This window comes from Eurypyga helias, unplaced genomic scaffold, assembly GCF_000690775.1.
Source record: "Eurypyga helias isolate BGI_N326 unplaced genomic scaffold, ASM69077v1 scaffold29195, whole genome shotgun sequence".
Classification (NCBI taxonomy): domain Eukaryota; kingdom Metazoa; phylum Chordata; class Aves; order Eurypygiformes; family Eurypygidae; genus Eurypyga; species Eurypyga helias.
In genome coordinates, this window is record NW_010251376.1 from 3898 (window position 1) to 24471 (window position 20574).

The window sequence follows — 20574 nt, forward strand, 5'->3', positions numbered from 1 at the left end:
AAGATTAGAATGTGTGATGTGTCGCTGCTTGTCAAGGAGAATATATTGCAGCCCCAAAATAACTGAAGAAATGAAATTATCATAAACCTAGATATTATCAACAGATTTCAGAAATCTCCCTGTTATGATAAGGGCCTTCGTAGTTACTAAGTTTTATGAAGCTGTACATGTATAAAATTTGAGGGCATTCTTAAGATTTATGTAAATAAAGTTGCTATGTATATTCAAAAAAAGTCAAACATTAAATACAGACTCAATTTGATGTGAAGATTTTTTCCCTTTCTTTTTCCAGCATAAACATGGCTGAACTTTCAGAGCCAGAAGGAACTGTAAACTGGAAGGAAAGATGTTTAACTCTGGAGTCACAGTTAATGAAATTTCGTCTCCAGGCAAGCAAGATCAGAGAATTGTTAGCAGAAAAGGTAGGTCTTGCAGTATGAATTTTAATGCTGTGTAAGTGATTTTATTTGATGGTGGGGGCTGATCACATGTCATGGTTTGAGATTACAAGTACTGGGATTTTTTCAGGAGGAAAAATAAAAAAGCATTTAAAAACAAAATATATGGAAAACGGCTATGCTTTAATGCTGTGAAAGCATTTCACACATTAGATCTGCCAGCAAGAAATGTTCATTTTCAGATATGAACGTGCTGGCAGCTCTCCTGCAGAGAAAAATATGTATCCAGTAATCACTTTTACAACATTGAAGTTAATATTTAACACATTTTCCTAAATATTTAAGATCTGATTTAAGACACAGAAATCACTGGGGAGAAAATCCAGAAGTATTACTTTCCCCAGTACTCCATCCTGAATCATATAATTTACCAGACTTGTTTTTCCTATAATAAGACTTCTCCAACTATGTCTCATCATATTTGAAATACAAAAAAACCACTGTTGTATTTACCTGCCAACATTTTCAGAGAACAAGACAATTAAAACAGTACAAGACATAAATATTCTAGAGAATCTTTGGAACTCCCTTATCATTAATACTGACCTAAATGAAGTTCTAGTTAAAAAGTTATTCTGTCAGAAGTCCTCTGTTCTTCCTAGAGCTAAAGTTTCCATCAATTGCTCCCTCCAAAAAGAAAAAAGAAATTCAGGTCCTTCTATACTATGGTAGAGTGACAATTTCATTTTATGCATTTATGTTAATGCTTCTCTTTTGTGAACTTATCCCATCTCCCTTTGAAACCATAAATACATTTAGTATCCACATTTAGCCCTCTTTGAATCATTCCCATTTGACTATCTTTTGGTGGGGCCAAGAACTAAATAGCATTCAAGCAGGAAACCCATGTATTTTTGTAGTTATGAAGAACCGTGGATGATGTGCATAGTTAACATGCTCCATTCCTTTCCTAATAATGCTTAACATTTGGTTCTCTTTCACAGCTAAATTAACCATCAAGTATGTTTTCATGGAGATATCTGTCTTAATTCCAGGATCTTACTCAAAGTCCTTCAGATTTCTATGTTACGCATCATTTGTTACTTTATTGACAGGTCACTAAATTTTGTAAGTGCCTTCTTTCTAGTCATAAAGCTGCTATTACCCTGAATGACAAAATACCATCAAAAACCGTGGTCGCTTTTCTGCCCAAGGGCCGTTACCAGATGTCTATGATTACGCTGAACAGCATATGCCCTGAACAAATCTCTGCAGATGGCACTGACAGCCACTCGTCACTGTGGGAACTAACCAACCGCCTACCATTTTTATTGTTGAGTCATTTTTTTAATTCATGGAGCGGTATTCCCTCTTACCCTGTGCCTGTTTGTCTCCTTTAAACACTTTTCCAAAATCCAAATAATTATATAAACCACATCTCCCCTATCTGCAGCCTTGGTGATCCCCTCAAAGAACTTCAGTAGCTTTGTGAGCCATCACTCCTCTTTATAAGGGCCACTTTGCCTCTTCCCTCATCTGTCACACTTATCCACATGCCCTATAAGTCTGCTCTTCTAGTTTCTGCTAATTTGCTTACTACAGACATCAGACTTACAGACCAATAGTTGGTTCAACTATATCGTCCAGTTCTTCACTAAATATCATTTGGCGATTTGTTGCTATTCATTTTATTTATTCATGCCCTTATGTCTTCCATGGAAGTACAAAATGTCAGTTTGAGATGGAAAAAAATGGAATAAAGAAATTTAGTATTTTGTGGATTAAGCTTTTTTCTTTAAGTAGGTGTCTAGTGAACATTAAAATTTACAGCAGTGTAAAAACATTGTGTAATAAATACTGAGTTCCACTGGAACTGTATTTTTACAGTTAGTACTCCAGATATCTCTGCTTTGGCATGACTGAAAATATTGCTGTTAGAAAGCAGTGTAGCTGAAAACTCGTAATTTTTTACCCAATCTTGCAATTTTTCTGTGAACTCTCACTGAAGAGGTATTGCAGAAGTTTGGGTTTCGAAAGTGCGACCAGCTGTAGAAATGCCATCCTGTGACATTTCATTTAAAAATTAAAAAAAAAGACAACTACTTGTGCCTTTCATTCCAGTTAGCAAAGTGCACAGATGAGTTAATAAATCATTATCTCCAGTCTTGGAGGAGAACATCCATCAAAGAGTGCCATACTGTCTGCTGCAACACCCAACAGACTGTTGGGTGCTCCCTCAGTCGGGGCTGTTAGATGTCGTACATCTCCTCTGTCCCTTTACCCTCTTTGGATCACTACCGCTCCGGATGGAAGTTAAGTGGCTAAACATGGGACATGACTGTTCTGGGGACTTTCCAGCAGCTGTCACTACCATGTTTTATGCAGCTGCTGCTGATTACAGTTTTGGCAACCAAAAAGTTCAGATTCATGAAGAGCACTTCACAAAACTATCTGAGTTAAAAAAAATAATTATAAGTTTGAATGCTTTCTATTTGTCTTTTCACTTTGTTCCTTTACAGTGTGCATTTACAGGCTCTTAACTGCTAGAAATGTCCTCTTAAATTATTAGAAATGTATGCATAATTGTATAATTTCAGAAGTCGGAAAAAAACCCCAACAGAATAAGAGGGATAAGATCACAAATCTTCTGCATTGTGCCTGGAACAAAGCATGCAAAGGAAAATTACTTATTCTCTCTCATCTGTGAGAAATATGACTCCAAAATAGATTTAAAAAGCTTAAGAACTTGCCATGTTACAGCCCTCTTGTTTTAGTTTGCCTTAGCCTTCTCAGAACTTTTAGAAGAAATGAAGTGTTTACAGGAAATAAAAATGGGCAAAATATTTTCTGTTGAAGACCTCAGGTCCAACAAGTATTCAGTTGGGATAATTTGATACATTACTCTCCAGAGTATTAGCAGACTTCATGAAAAACGATCCTTCTCCTCACTTTGTTGCTTTGACTTTTTAATATGAATCTTCCATTCATAAGCTGGATTTCAGTCAGGACACGCACCAGAGACTGGTCAGAACTCAACAAAATTAGATGACGTTCATCTGCAGATTTATCAGTCTTGCTCAGTTCAAACCCAGCAATTTTCATAATAGACGCTTAAGTTAGCTGCATTTATTTGTACGTTGGTTTCATTTGTAACCATGCAGTGGTTATTTTTCACGTATTTTTCTTTTAAAATTCTAAATTATACAATTTCAGTATTTGTGAAGGAAAAGATACACTTGCACTAGCTTGAGATTAAACTGCATGGAATTGTTATTCAAAATGTATATTGGGGATACAGCAAAGGGAATAGTGAAGACCTGATGGAGCAATACTTGATGGGCATCCTGATACTAATATACAGCTGATACCTATTTATAGGAACTTTCTAGATTTGTTACCTGTTACAGAATGAAACAAATTTGCAAAGCACACAAATACATCTCACTTCTACTTTGATTAACACGGGCCTCTATTCGTGGCTTTGTTTACAATCATCTCTATGCTATGAAATGTACTAAAACATTGAACAATAGCACCAGACAGCGTTCTGCTTCCAAACAGCAACAGCAATCACAGTACTATGGCGTGACAGACATAAAACCCTCACGGGTATTAAAACTATATAATTACTGTAGAAAAAAGAGAGAGTGATACTGTGGCAAAACAGGTGGTCTCTACAGCAAGGTTAGAGGAAAGAATTGGTGTAATTCTCCAGTCTTCCTCCTCTGCATGTATTTGAGAGGTATGTCTTCAATCAGGAAAAGGAGTTTACATCCTATTACACTGTGTGTATGACTTGCCAGAAACTGCCACTGGGTTTTTTCCCTTATATTTATTCTATAACTTAGTCTAAACCCAGTTTTTCATAGGAGTTTGCTTGAATCCATCCTTTTTCAATATTTGTGTCTGTGACCTATGTGCTTCTGTAAATATATTTGGACAGTGGATTAATTCAGGCATTTTCCTTCTACACTGAAAATCAACTCCCTTTAGAAAGTTGGTTTATTTAATAGAGCCCCTGCAAATAAATGAACAGTCAGCATGGGAAAGCTTCCGAATATTCTTCTAATAGACGTGTTCTGATTTAAAAAAAAAATTACTGGGTTTTGTAAGTACAGCCATACTCATCCTTGAACCTCAGTGGTTAAGGAGTTCAGGAGATTAGCGTTCTAAGTGCATTTCAGCAGTACAGCTACCAGGACTTTAGCTTTGTAGTGAACTTGGGGAGAAGAGGAGAGAGGAGCAAAGGAATATACAATGTTTTCAGGAAACGAATCCATTCACTGTTGTTTTATTTGTTTGGCTTTTCTGTTTGTTTCCATTTTGCCAAGCAGAGAGTCTATATTTATAAATCTAATGTGCAAAGAAAGAGACCTTGTTGGAGTTTTAAGCAGAAGCTGCTGCTGTAAGAGGGAGAGGTCTTTACAGGAATTTAAAGAATGATGTAAAAAGTATCCCTAGTACGCTAAATTCAGGATGGCCACGGAACTGAATTTTAAGTAGAAGCATTTCTTTTAACGCAGCTTGAGTCTTATGCATATGAAATTTACTAAAAAAAAAAAACCCTTCATTGCATAAAAGATTACAGTATTCTACTGCAAGTCTAGCTCCCAGCTAGCATTTCATGTCACAGGAACAGTTGGTGACGCTTATGCTTTTCACAGTAAGTACATTTTTCACCTAAAATATGTGTGCAACATCAGGTATAAAGTTAATGTTTTTCCTATCACTAAAAAAATCATTTTAATGGAAGAACTACAAAGCTGTGTTGAATTTCCTCTTGGGCAGCCTCCACTGAATTTCCTTTTCATCAGACCCCATAAGGACTGAATATGGCACTATCCCAAATGTTGCATTATGGGCTGTCCAGTAATACTCAGCATTCACATGAATGTCGCCAAGTTTGTTTCTTCAGTGCTGAGGGTCATTATTTTATGCTTTGAATGATTTTCAACAAATACACATGATGAAGAGAGAGGATTATTTTAATATATGTATTGTATTGATTTGTTTGCTTTTAACCTTCCATTTGTATATTCGCTGTATACACGCGCGTAACACGTTCCTGACTTTGTCTTACAAAGCAGCAGCTAAATCCATGTCCCACTGTATTTTCATTCATTTCACAGGTGTATTTATGGTACGTCATTTGACATTTCAGAACGAAGCAGACGCAGTATGTTTTGTTATCTCTGGCATGACAATTTAAAGATTAATGTTTTCAGAGGAAAAGTCCGTAACGCATTTGACTCGTGGAGTCATTGCCAATATGAAAATTGTAAAAAAGCACAATGAGTATTTCCATTTGCATTCAGAGGATTATGAAGGGTAAAGTAAAAAGGAGCAAAATACCGTAGTACCAAAATTATTAAAATGAATCATAGAATGGTTTGGGTTGGAAGGGACCTTAAAGAAGGTCCTTAATGAGGGCTCTTTTTAAGTAGTTCAGTTGCTCTTAAAAAACTTGTCATGGAAAATAATTCAGATGCAATTAGGAAGATACAAACGTGAGAAAGTGATGAGATTTAAAGAGAATAAAAGCTTAAAGTTTATATGGTTAGAGTCTTAGCTTTGTTTATGCCCTTTTGATACCTGTATCCTTTTGTCTGTAACTCTATTTTTACCCCTTGTCTAAAAGCTTATGCTCTGCCTCTTTATAACTGTGTTTGTTTGTTGTTGTTTCACTCTTTTTGTACTTCTTAACCCCACATTCTTTCTAGGGAGGATGAAGATGGGGAGAAAAGAGAGCTCAGGAAGCAATAGACATGAGGACAGGCTGGGTAGTGGCTTGAAAGAGCACAGCCCTTGCTGTGAGGCTAGAGGATGAGTATCTTCCCTCTGGTGGTACGGAGATGAGGGCATCCGTACTGTTCCAGCCCACCTGAGATGGGTAGGCTGATGGAAGCTGCTGTGACAGTGGGCAGGTACCTGTGCAGATCCTTAGCCAATCTAGTATTTGTTTAGCAGGTCTCTTGTAGGAGTTACAAGATGTTTTCTCTCCATTTTTCATGGAGGCAACTCTTTTTGCACTAAGAAATTATGCATTCAATTTTCATTCCCTCAGAGAGTATTTTCAGGCTTTAAATATCTGTTGTCATGTCTTCAAACTGCACTGTGCTGCCTTACATATATTTCTGGAATCTCTTGCTCTTTTACCATCTGTGTTTCCTAGGTGTCCTATACACTTCAATTTGAGGAATTAATTCAGTTTCAGTCTAGTTTTCAATTTTTTTAAAGTTTGGCAGTCAGTGGTACCTTTGATTCTTAAGCCATCCTCTCTCAGGCAGTGGCAAGGAAAAAAGGCCTCTTATTTCAGATGTTCATGCTGTGGCTCTAATGAGAACTCACCGTTCAGTGAGACAGAAGTAGCAGAATTTCCACAATCACAGTGCGATGATCAAAACAAAACAAAGCAGACAGCTGCCTTTTAATACAGGTGAGCAACTCGTTCTTGATACCTTTCTCTTTTCATTTTAAGCACTACGTGAAACTTCTTTTCCCCTGCCTGCCAAAGTGCTTTGGTGCGATCTTCCATCTTGCTGAACAGTATCTTCCCGTCTTTCAAGAGTTTGAATATTACAGTAATGTCTGTTTGTGCTACAGTAGCAGTCTACATAATTTGCATTTGATTGTGTCTCTGTAACTTAACTATCAAGACAGCATGTGAGTTGGAAAAGGAGACAGCCAGAAGGAGTGAAGATTCCTAGTATTTTACCAGGCTTAGGGAAGTCCTATGACATTGGGAAAAGCACAGCTATTCATTCTTCCAACATTACATGCTGCTCGTCTGACCTTCACCGTAGTGCCTTCCCAAATCCCACTGGTGAATTTAACTTTTTTAAGTCTGTATGTTTACTGGCAGCTGGCCTAGACTACTAATTCTGGAAGAGTTCCCTCCCTGAGTTTTTCTGTTCCATATTTTTAATTTATACCGTTTCCAGAAGAAATCATTAATTTTACTATAATGAACTCAGCTGAAATGTGAAAGACTGCTTTTTTCATATGTACTTTTCACACATTTAACGAGCACTAGGAAAACCTTTCGAGCTAAATAATTACTCTTACAACAATGTTTAAATATTGAAAAGAACTTGAAAGAAATAGAATAGAATTCAGTGGTAAAACTGGTCCCATGTCATGGAGACAGACACAAATTTTGAGCCTGATCATTTTGGAAACTGAGCAGACAAAGAATGTTAATTTTTATGGGTTTCATTTTGTTCCAAGGAAAGGCTCTGGTGCTAAATGTAGTGCATGCAAATGAGCTGAAGAGCTAAAGAGGAGAGTTAAGAGAGATTTGCAATTAACAATTGCCTTTTGCCTAACTAGGAGAGCAGTGCCAAAGTTGCTGTGGTTAGAAGTCAACAGGACTGTGATTCTGCACATCAAGACTGTAGAAGCTACTAGGCATCTTCAGAAGAAGCAGGAGGAGCGCATATGTGTCTGTGTGTGTGTGTATACATACATACACACAGCTACATATTTATATAAAGTTGGTGTCAAAGATCCAAACGGTTTTTACACTCCGTATTTCTGACCATGATTGATGCAGAGAAAAGAGATAATCCCTGTGGTGAACAGTCTGAACAGAGAAAGAGATAAAATGAAGAGGAGTTCGTTAGATGGCAGATTTGCAGAGGAATAGTTGACACTGCTTTGTTTGTGAGAACTGTAGCCTTTTATGGTTTAATTGGTTTTAAAAATGGAGAGGACGGGAGAAGGGAAAAATGGGAGTGCACTGAAATGTGCAGCTTGCGAGCCGCCAGACTGTGAGCACTAAGCTGAGTTTTGCAGTAGTCATAACCAAGGTGGCCATTCAGGTGGGATCTGAAGGAAGAATAAGGCTGTAGCTTTTGGGATTTAAGCCAGATAACTAAATCTTTCATCTAAAGATTTTTTTCATGTAGGAAATAATAAAGCCCAGCAAAATTCCATATACAATGAACCAGTAAAATTGTGAAGAACATTCACCGTGCTTGATCTGTGAGTAGCCTAAGGAACATCTGAGCCCCTTAAGACTTAGCCTGTAGCATTAGCCCTTTTGGGGGGATCTATGACAAAAAGAAGATTGGATTCAGAAAGCAGGTCTTCATTTTGATGACTAAATCCACACTGTACAGAAATATTTTTATAGGTTTTATTGTGTTCTAGGGAAAAACTTCTGTGCCAAAGTATTCAATTTCATTTTTTACTGAAGGCATATTTGATTTTATAAACATAGGTAGGTCTGAAGTATCACTTGTTAGATTTATGAGACAAGATGGATTTCTAATAATTAGTTAAAATGGAAAGCTCTTCTATAAAAGATAAGTCTTTCTAATCATTGTGCTGCCTTTGGGATAAAAAAAATCGTCCAGTAAAGAACAAAGTATATATTACCCAAGGCATGTTCCAGTTCCTTCTTCACAAATTATCTTCTCATTTATTTTTCCTGTGAAATATTAGTATCTTGATTTTACATCTCTATTCTTTAGGAGTTTTGTCTGTGTGGCTAAATTGGTCAGGTCATATTTTGAAGTTGGTCATAGTTTATAAAGATTTAGCTCCGTCCTTAGGGAAGATACATGATACATAGGAGAGAAATTAGTGTCAAGACAGAAGGACTAATGTTTGAAAATAGGATGGAACATACCCAATCAGCTTTTTAATAAATGAGTTAGAGAAGTAGGAGGAATATTACTGTGTTTTCCTAAGCTAAACCACCAGAAGAGAGACGTTTTTGTAAAAAGTGTAAGTCGTGCTTCTAAAATAGTTTATCACTGCTTTTAACTAACAAATGTATGCAAGATTTATACGTGGATAGATGGGGCATAGCATATTTCAAAACACGACAACTGGTGGTCATCAAAGTCACTCACAATCAGAAGACTTGCTTTTAAGCTGTACTCGCTCTTTTCTTAAGGAAATGCAGAGATTTGCTGAAATATTTGGGTTTAAACATAGGAATATAGAACCAAAAGGGGAAATCTTGGTCACATGCAGTACTCTAGCTGGCAGGCGTATTCTTCAAACTATTTATAAACTTATCAATCTCCACATAAAAAGTCAGATCTTTCACATTTATATTAGAAAGCAGTTCCAAAATTGTTTATTCAGTGTGGCAAATAATGGTCTTCTAATTTCCAGCCTATGTTTATTCATCACCTGTTAATATCTGTTTACACCATGGAAAGACGGTTGTAGGTGGGTCTATCCCTCACTTGCTTCTCCTATTTGTTTATTTATAGAAGCAACCATACCGCCATGTTTCTTCAGTTTTGGTAAGTCCTGTGTGGTGTGAGGCCGGATAGTTCACTAAATCTAAAAATGGACAGATTTAGTACTTTTCTTTTTATGTGGAACACTGTTTTTCAACCACAGATGGTTTGGGCCTTTTTTCAGATGAGGAAGAATTGAAAAATTGAAATGAAAGGAAAAAAAGCATACTCTAAACATACTGTTCTCAAATCACTGGGAGTTCTGCACTTAGTCGATAGACAGGCTGTATTTCTGATTCAGAAGCATTAGGTTTTGACTCCTTTTTCCTTTTTGAAAGCTCTGACCTATTATCAGCATGCTTTGGAAGGCTTACAGAGAAGTGATGCTTTTTTTTTTCGTTTATTAATGGTTGTATTTTCTCTCTGTATTTATTTCAGAAAGATTTCCAAAAAGCCTACATGCTACATCTGTGTTGTTTATAATATTAAAAACTAGGAGACAATGTATGATGCACTGATTATAATATAAATTTTAAATGTGAGTGGAACAAGTTATTATGTTGAAAATTGACTTGGATAAAAAATTAGGGTGTAGTTCCTATAAATGTCAAAATGAAAAGAATTCCAACAATATTTTTTTTTAAAAGAAAGTATTTCCTTTGAAAATATTAAACAATTATTTCAAATATTAGGAAAATTATCAATTCAGTGCTGTGATTTCTCTCTAACACACATAACAGGAAGCACGATCTGTATGTATGTATATAAATGCAAGTATATATTCACATATATGCATACAAAGGGAGTATATTTTGAAATCTATGAGTGATGACTCGAGTTTATATACTTTGGTGCAAAAATAGATTTGATTTCATGCACCTCGTGTTTCAATAAAATAAAAATTGCTTTACTTGCACAAAAATGTATGTTTCTGAATACAATCAAGAAAATTACAGGTGAACTTTGAAAAAGAATTGCTATATGATTTGCTTTGGTATTGTAAAAAATTCCCAGTGACTGTGTGTTGTGCTTCAATGTCCAGACCTCCAAGGCTGTGCACCTCTTTTATTGCTGCCATGTTTCTTCAAAGCATTCAGTACTTATTCACATGTGGCATTTCTCTGTTCATTGTTTGAACAAGAATAGCTCAATTTGATGAGTGTCAGATGTAGAGTGGTTATTTCCTTACTAAGTTTAAAAACAAATCTGTTTCTAACAATAGATACTATTTTCCGTAATTCAGATAATTGATGCAGCATGCACTAATACATTTTCTGTAAATTATAACAGGATTTTTACACTCAAAAAGAAAAGCAGAAAGTGCAGGTTGAAGTACCAGCCTGTTCTTCTGTACCTATGCTGATACTGTTCCTTAGTCAGGACACATGTATTTTTTGTTCATGGGCCTAAAACATTTATTCTTTATATTCTCTCTAAAAACAAAACCAGTATAGATTATGTCAGGACACCTCTGAATCCTTCATGAATTTTGGAATGAGCCTGAACTAATCATAGATGTGTATAACATGAATATTCCTTACAAGAGGTTTGTTGAACTGGGGCGTTATTTCAAGTTATCTCATTCAGAACATGATAGAAAATTCAGCTGAAATGTACTTCACGTGCCACATGTTATCGGTGACATGCTGGCCCTCCATGTTTCTCCAAGAAAGCCAACTTTACATCAGTTAATACTTTACAGACTGCATTTCATTCAAAGGATATCTAGACAAACAGCTGATATATACCAGCTAATTCCAGTGATAGTGGTGATTTGCATAGATGTATATAGAAGGGTGGGACAGAGGTCCAGTTCAACGCACTTTTCTGTTTTTCAAATCACTCTGTATAGTGTCAAGAGTTGGTCATCAATATTCAAGTTGCAGCCACAAGTAAGAGTTCTTTCTTATCTATAAGGAAGAGTTGTCTATAAGAACTCTATAAGAGTTTCTCTATAAGAGAAAGAGAACTCTATAAATAGAGTTCTATAGGGATAAACCTATATAAACTCTAAATAAGGGGAAAACCGGGACTTACGTCATAATTGTTATGTAGCATCAAATTATTGAAATGCTGACCAGTTTAACTGTAATAGAAGTGTTCATGTTTGGTAACTATGGTACACCATTCTTGCTGAATGATATAGATTGCCTTTTTTTTTTTAACAGGAATCTTCTAAAAGTAATTGAAGACTCCTTAGAAATTTTCCAAATAAAATCTCAGAGTTAGTTGTTGCCAGGAAGCTGACTGCTATATCTTTATTGTGAGATCACCGAAAGCTTCTTAGCATACCCTCTTGAAATAGTTAGCTCTTACAGAAGCAAAAATAAACCTCGTACTTCCATTTTTAAACTCTGAATGCTATTTTTCTTGGTAATTACCTTCTCAGCTCCTCTGGCTCCTACCTTTACACTCATCTTAGCAGCAGCTTTATTCAGATCATATTCTTTGTCCCAGTAGTCTACATGAACATACCATTATGTTCCTGGTCCTGTGCAACAGTATGTATTCCTAGCAAGAGGGGCACTGTACAGATTCACTGCAGAAGCACGGGAGGAGCTTAGGTCTGTGGTGCACTACAGCCTATCCAGCACTCAGAACTGGTGTGTAGAAGAGCAGCAGTACCGCTGAACTTGTGTTCAGCCGTCATTAGGTACTGCTGGGGAGACCAGCTGTTTTCAGGTTTAAGTCAGGTCGGAGCTCGTTGAGCTGCAACAGCAGCTACGTGGACCTGGCAAGCAGCATTTTCAGACTTGATTTCCATTGATTAAATCTCCCAGGCTTTTGATACAACCTTACAGCTGAACTGAATTTTACTTATGTGACGTAAATAAATTGGCAGTTACTGTCATGGCAATCACGTGCATTCACAAATTGTTTGACTGTGAAAATTGATGAACAGCTTGCTACTTATCAACACTGAATTTCACATTATAAATATTTGAAGGAGTTTTCTGTCAAAATATTACAGTATTAACAGTGTTTATTATTGATATGAAAGACACACTTCTACTTGGTTTGTCGTAGTGCTTTTACTACAGTGCAATGTCAGCTGACCATATATTCAGAAAGAACTTTGATTTCTGAATCCTCAACTCCGTAAAAAATAAATGTCATAAAAACAATAATAAAGTGAGTTTTGTAAACCAAAGTTCTATTTGAACATAAAACCAAAAAATACAAATGGAAAGTAACTTCAGAATTCACATGTTGAAAATTAAATTCAAAGTTAAAATCTCAACATGAAATTGTACAAATATGAAACTAAATACATGTGACCAGAGAGGAACAATGAAGGTTCATCTCCTCCTCGTCTGTCTATGCAGACTGTTAGGACATGAATGGCTGGGACAATCATTTCCTTAGAAATGCTTTGCAAAACAGCTTACTGGGGACCCAAACATGACCATACATATTGTGAAATGTTTGTTGCTCTCTTATCAAGGGTGTGTTGTGGTATTACGATGCACACTTTGTGTTTTTATGTCATATGAGACAGTACTAGAAGGTCATCAGTCACAGCAGGCGTTTTTTTATGTTAATGAAAACTCATTTTCTCCATTTTCAGTTTTTGATTGGTAGAAAATGATGACTCGGTGTCCTTGTCTGGATGAGGTGCTAAAAGTACACAAAACTCTTCATGTAATTGACAGTATAATTAGGGAGAGAAATAAAAGGGACTGAGACAGAGAAAATGAAACTGAAAGACAGCAGAAAGGGAATACAAACAGGACAGAAGGAAACTGTTTTAAAACCAAGCAGTAAACTGAAAAAGGAATAAATTATTTTTGTTTGCATTATTTGTGTCATATGCTTTTCTATGAACAATTTTGAAGCTGAATATTGAGTATCTCAATGTTAAGTATTTGATGTTTCATCCTCTTCAAATGAACAGAGGTCTTAGATAGTTATTTCCTGAGAACCAGTAAGTCCTTAAGTTACGAAATAATACATTCATTTCCTTAGGTACTTTCTAGTATGATTTCAAATCTCAGTTCACTTTTTAAAGAAGTCATAATTGTATAGTGGACCAAAATCAGACTGGAGAGCTCATACTAAAATGTAACAAAATGTTTTTTAAATGTTTCTTTCTGGCCTCCTCTGTTCCGCATTGTTGGAAAAGCCTTCATGTAAATCATGTAAAATGCAGGGTTTTCTGAGGCCTGGGGCAAAGGTTGAGCCTGTGAGTTATTAGGCATCGTTAAAATGTAACGGATCAAGGTTTCTCACCCTGGGACCTGCACTCACTCCTCATGTTGTGCTGGTCTCTCTCTTTATCCATTGCTTTTCACATCTTTTTTTCTGCGTAGCACCAGAATCCACCATGTCTCTTCTGCCACATACCTCCTTCTTTCACACAGGTGGTGGGGGAGTCTGGGACAGATCTTGTGGCACAATCCCACCCAAACCTAAATTTGTTGACTTCAGAAGAATTAGCGGCCAAATTGTATAATGTGCCAAGTACCCTTTACTCTTGCTGGTTTTGGAAGGACATGAAGGACTATGAGCCTGCATAAGGAAAGGTTCAGGGATATTGTCAAAGGAATTTCTACTCCTGGAAGCAGGGAAAAAGAGCAGCAGGTCATATAGCAGCCACAAAATTGAACTATGAAGAAAAGTTGTACTCATTTTTTACTCCTGTAGAAGATTCTTAACAATGTTTTAATACAGTCATAATGATGAATTATCTTCCCAGTCTGACATGCTGTTTATCCTTCTATTTATTTTTATGGTCCTGCCAGGACCACCAGGTCCTTCTTTACCTGTTTCAAAACAGACCATGAAAATATATTTCACTGTGGTATTTGTGGTGATGGGCAGAAGGCATGGCCATTTTACTCTTACGTTTTTATGTATCTACAGATGCAGCAGCTTGAGAAACAAGTTATAGATGCTGATCGTCAAGCGGAGAGAGCTTTTCAGCAGGTATACACATAAACTGAAAAATATCTCCACTAGCTATTTGTCTGTTACAGCAATGAAGGGAAATGCAGAAAATTGCTGGGTTTTTTAAGTATTGCTCAAAAGGGAGAAGAGAGTTTCATTTTACATCTACTGATTTGTCTTATCAGAGATGTTCGATCCAGTTCAGTTCAATAAAGTCAAAGCTAAGAATCACAGAATCACAGACTGGTTTGGGTTGGAAGGGACCTTAAAGATCATCCAGTTCCAACCCCCCTGCCATGGGCATGGACACCCTCCACTAGACCAGGTTGCAAGAGCACGAATCAAAAATAGATACATGTAAGGAGTAATACATTGGCGCATCATTAGTCTTTCATATATGATGCATATGGAAACAAAAGGGAGAGGAAGCAGTAACCTATTTTAGAAAATCTGTAAGAGAATAAAATGAGGGTATCAAATACAGTCTCTAAATAGGATTATTCTATTGTGTTTGTTCTTCTTGTAGAATTTACGTCATCTAAAAAATGAGATCATGCCTAATATTTAACCAAAGTTGCCTTTTGATTCCAAATGGAAGATATAGCTACTGAAGACATTTTATGAACATATCTCTGGTATTCTCTAAAAAGCTTCATATGTTACTGTGAGACAGATAGAAAGTGAAAATTTTAAGAATAAAAATATTCATGTACTAATTTGGAGTTAGAAAATGTTCCTGACTACAAGCCAAGTACTTTTTAGTCATTTTTTAGAATGCTTCTGATAATTTGTTGGGTCTTATTACACTGTGCAATTGTTTATTTATTAAAATGGCATTTATTCAGCCTAACAAGAGCTCCCTATACATAAACTGCATTCTTCCCCTGTTGGCGTTTCTAACAGCTTGTGTGTTACAAATTTAGAAGCCTCTCACTGATACTACCAAAATCATTATATGCTCAATGTTTTGCCAGTCCTGTTGGTATTAGATGCATAGGGAGACATAACAAACTGTGGAATTTCTTCTTAAATAAGCTTCAGAACTTTACAGGGTTATCTCGAATCTTAAGTGTGGGGGCAGTTTTAACAGTCCATTTTGTGATTAAATTACTGCCTTTAACTTGGAGTATCATGTTTCTTAAAGTCTTATGTTTGACCTTCTGAACAGGTGCAGGTCATGGAAGAAAAATTAAAAGCAGCAAATGTTCAAACGAGCGAATCAGAAACCAGGTTGTATAAGAGATGTCAAGACCTGGAGATCCTGTTACAAGATAAAAATGACATAATACAAAAACTGGAGCAACAGCTTGAAGAACAGGTTAGAAATAGCAGTGTTAGAAAAGATGAGCGTCAATTCCATTCTTAATTATACAGAAGGAAAACAAAAACTAAAATCAACAGAGGACAGAAAGTTTAGCATTATTTGTGGTGTTTGATTAGAGGGGTTCTCATTAGAAATGTATCATTTGAATAAGGTTTATTCCCTTGCAAATTATACTCTGCCTTCCTTTGAAAGAACATCTGCCTTGTAAGAGTGGAAAGATATTCTTCCTCTTCACTATCTCCTCTGAAGAGTTTTCGTTTCTCCTAGAGGAAAGAGGAACAGCAGCCTCTGTGAAGGGCCTATTCATAATTTTTTTTTTTTTTTTAAATTGCCATGTACTGTCCAGGAGACTGAATTACTTCAAGCAATCTTAGGAGTTGTGTCTGAAGATATTACTCAGGCAGACTATAATACTCAGTGAAAAATATGCTTATGTCAATTTTTTTTCAGAAGCAAATAAGACTGCAAGAAGCAAAAATCATAGAAGAAAAAGCAGCTAAAATAAAGGAATGGGTGACAGTCAAGCTCCATGAGGTATAACTGTTGCTGCAGTACTTATACAGAATATGGACTGGAATATGGTGGACTGGGTAACCGTTAGGCTTTTTAGCTGTAGAAGGTCTTTGTGCCATATAAAAGAAAGTGCTTCCCAGTTTCGTTGATCTATGTAGTTACTTGCTTGAAGGAGAAAAAATGAAAGCAACAGCACAGAGGGCAGAGTATCCATGTCACTTAAACTGTGATGTCTGGTTTGGTCAGCCAGTATACCAGGTTTCTTTTTGTGGCAAAAGGGCCCAGGACTGCTCTCTGGGAGGTGAGTTTATCTCCACTAATTGAGCGCAATCAGCTGGCAAACTGAGTTTGCTCAGGCAGATGCCTAAAGTGTGAATAACCCCCAGAAAGCCAACCAAGTCTACAGGGGCCTGGCGGAAAAAAGGACTTGATCATTTTTGTATTTTCCAATGTCCACAGTACCCTTCAGTGATGAACAGTTTTGGGGGCACTGGCTACTCTCCAGAGAGACCAGTTGCCTCCCTTGTTTCTCTGCTGTGGTGAGATAACCATGCCTTTGCCCTGCCTAAGGCTGCCAGTTTTGGTGTGCAGGTGTGCTTTCTCCTCCTCGCATGTATAGTATTTAAAGTTGCCCATAGAAGTTAAAGTCCTACTCTGTTGTGGGTAACTGGAAATTATACTCGCTCCAGTTGAAAACCAATTAAGTTATTATTTTTAAAGTAGGGAACTAGAAGTAACATTTACTGTTAATCTGCGAGTGGAGTTTTTGGAAATAATTTAATAAAAAGGCAATAAAGTTTAGCTAAAATTATCTTGAAAATGTTTGGACGAAATCAGATCTGACTCAAACTATGTACTTAGTTTGAAACACGGGGAAAGTCAAGCTAGTTTCACAGGGGTGGCGAGGTGTCATGCCGTGGGAAGGGAAATTGCTGGCTCCTCTCTGTGTGATATGGGATACTCAGATTCAAATCTTCTTCGCCTAATTTGGAGCAGGAGTTTCAACCGACAACCTTTACCTCCTGGTAGCGGGCTACAGCAGTGGGCTTGGGGTTTTTTTCTTCTTGTAGAAGGTCTTCTGCTCTGTATAAAGTTTTTTGGTGCCTATTTTTTTTAATCTCTGCTGTGGGATAGTAGAAGATACTAACACCATCATTCCCTCTAATTCCTCTGCTTGCTCTTGTGTTTGCCAAGTGGCAGGCAAGTTTGTAATTCTAGCCCTCTGCTTTTGTTAAAAATGCCAGTGCAGATTTCTTTTTTTCTGAATTATTAAGGCTTGGGCTTGCTTGGTTGGGAGAATGATTTTAACAGAAGTTAAGCAGATAATCATTGGTGAGAATTTCATTGTTCAGAATAAACAAATGCCTAGACCGGCATTAAGAGAAGTCATAGAGAGGAGCTCATAATTTGAACTAGCTTAGATAGACAGAAATTCAGAGAAAGCCTAAATGACGTAATGACTTTAAACATTGTTTCACCATGGATGAGATCACATTTATATGCTTTTAGTTAGAGGTGGAAAATCAGAACCTTCGCTTGATCAACCAAAAGCAAACCAAAGAGATGAAAACAGTGCAATCTAAACTGCAAGGTAAATGTACAAATGTTTTTAAAACTTCTTTACATGTGGCAAACTTCTTTCTGTTCCCTAGTAATTTGTGCACTCACATAACTGAAATACCCTGTGAAATCACAAAGATTTCAGTTAGTGGGAATTGACATCAAAGGGACTGTACATGAAGGTGTAGGCAAACAATAATTTAATTTTTATTAAAGAGACACGCAGACAGACCACAATTGTCTTCTCTTGGGTGAACAGGAATCTCTGTTATTTAAGAGGTTCTGCAACACAGAACACACATAATATGGATAATATATGAATTATAAATATTTACAAAATACATACATAAACAATATGAAGCTTTTAATCTAAGATGCATCTCTCTGTTAATGAGGAAATGGGATTGTTTTCTTTGCTATTTTTTGGTCAGTAGCAATTCTATATACTTCAGCACTCAACACCTTCAGTCACTTCCTTCTGAGAGATGTACTCAAAGACTTTTTGACACACAAAGAATTTGTCAACTGGTTTTCAACACACATTTACTGATATGCTCAAAAATATTAAGAAATGTATTACCATTTGCAGTATCCATGCTGGTAAACAGGCTATAAATTATGATCATGTGGTACTTCTTTTTATACAGTTTACAGGTATAGATAAGGGCTTTTTGTTCCTGGGTCTGCCACAAAACGTTTTAGGAACAAGGATGGACAGCCTTGTTTCATATCAGTTTCTGGCAGAATAGCTGTCCCTAAGGATGGATTTCATATTCTCGAAGCAGTTCATCATTTTATGCTTTAACCTTCCCTTGAAGTCCTCCATATATACCTTGTACGCCTGGTAACTCACTCCCTTACATTTGCTGTAGCATCTATTACAGATTTTCTTAATTTATCTGAAGGGAAGTTTGCCACATATTTGAATACTATTGTTCTACAGTCTTTCCCATATTATATATCCTAGACCAATCCATAGGTTAAGTTTTAGTCACAGCAGAGTAAGATCAGATATTTCCACCAGGTCTTCATTCTGTATTAAGTGCAAGTTTTGTATCTTATTGCTGTGAAATTGTTAAAAGAGGTATTTTCTTTCTATACTGAAATATTAATCAAAGAACTAGAAATGTAGCTCTGAGTTTGTTTTGATATGGGAGGGTATCAGGTGGATTTTCATTCCTGTAATAATTTTTTTATTATTATTTTGCTAAATTTTAGTTGTCTGGAAAAAAAAAAAAACCCAAACCAACTTGACACTGCAGAATAAAGAGACCAGAAGCATAGCTTGCTGTATCTCATTAACACAAGATTTCTGACTTACTGTTCCTCAGAAGCTATGGGCAAGAAATCTGTTACTTCAACACAAAAACCCGGAGAATGTCAGCGACTAGGCAGTTTGACTTTTGGATGCTTTTCAAATAGAGCAAGAAGTCCTCAACCATCTCCTAAGTTTGAAGAAATAAGCAAGTCTTCATCTAAAGAGTCAGACTACACTGAAGGCAAAAACATGCTAGGTACCTAGTCACCAATACTGACTTTTTATTCTGACAACAGGTGGGAAACAAAAATCGACAACCATGTCAGTGCATCCGAACCGGCTGTTTTCAAAGTACATACCCTCTCCCTCTTTAATGCTAGGCTCTATTAGGAAGAAATCCTGTTGAGCACTAGAGTCTCTGTAGTACCACTAATACACTGTTTGGCAGCATGCAGTGGCTGATGGATGCTTAGGAAGCAAAGGAAAACTTGTTGTGGCCCAGGTTTGTTGCATAGTAGCGTTAAGGAGTTTAAGGCTGCCGGTCCCTCGGTGAGGGCTGTTACGCCTGTGCAGAGTCTCACCTAAGTCCAGTTTCTATCTATTTTACCTATGCTGTCTCTGGTGTCCCACTGTTAGCTTTATGCCTTAACCCAACAAGATCAACTCAGTAATCCTTCATCAACTACGATCATGGTCAAAAAAACCAGCAGACTCAGACATGTTTTTGCACCGTTGTTTCCTGCGTGAAGAAGGAGAAAGCTCCCTGATTAGTTCATACTATTTCCTCAATTAGACTGAAGCTTGGCAAATGCCAGCAAATTGGTGTGCTGTTATGCTATTGAAAGCGTAAGCAAGTCCACTGCAGCTTGCTGCTTCCCTTGGGCAACACAAAGCCCTGGAAGTAGACTTGCTCTGCTCATTCGTTTAAGCCCCACAGTACTACTCATGACTTCAGCATTTTCTCCACAGTTAGTCGTGGTACTCAAAATTTCAGGTTGAGGTGTGTAGAAAATCACAAACTGAAATAGATCTTGTTCGTATTTTGTAGATTTATATGATGCCAAGTTCATTCTAAAGGTGGCCGTGTATTGTTATCTCCATTTTTATAGATGAGGAAATTGACCTAAGAATGCTTTTTCAAGGGAAAGGGTAAGAAATAGAACCTAGATGGAAACAGTTCAAGTTTTGTGACTTGATTACTTTAATGTGGATTAAATTAAAATCGTTGGCTTATCCAGTCCTCTTCAACTTCATACAGATATTTAACATTAACTTTCCCAAGTGCATGTGTAGAAGAGCCCTGGTTCTTGCATCTGTTTTAACTCTGGGAGAGCACGTAGGCCTCACTGACATGCTGCAGGCTATAGGGCTCTCTTGCAAAGTCAGGTAAAAGTGAACAGCCTAAGCAAAGCTATTTTTAATCCAGTGTCTTTCCCT

At 36.9% G+C, this 20574-nt stretch overlaps 1 protein-coding gene across 1 annotated transcript in view; it reads left to right on the top strand.

Annotated features, from left to right (window-relative positions):
- The first annotated feature begins 299 nt into the window (after positions 1 to 299).
- The window catches only part of PLEKHH2 (pleckstrin homology domain containing, family H (with MyTH4 domain) member 2), a 48616-nt gene continuing 28341 nt past the window's right edge, over positions 300 to 20574 (top strand). Inside the window, exons 1-6 of the mRNA XM_010152014.1 lie at positions 300 to 422; positions 14459 to 14521; positions 15651 to 15800; positions 16257 to 16340; positions 17829 to 17910; positions 19211 to 19393. Coding sequence (XP_010150316.1) covers positions 300 to 422; positions 14459 to 14521; positions 15651 to 15800; positions 16257 to 16340; positions 17829 to 17910; positions 19211 to 19393 — 685 coding nt within the window. The remainder of the gene's footprint in view (positions 423 to 14458; positions 14522 to 15650; positions 15801 to 16256; positions 16341 to 17828; positions 17911 to 19210; positions 19394 to 20574) is intronic.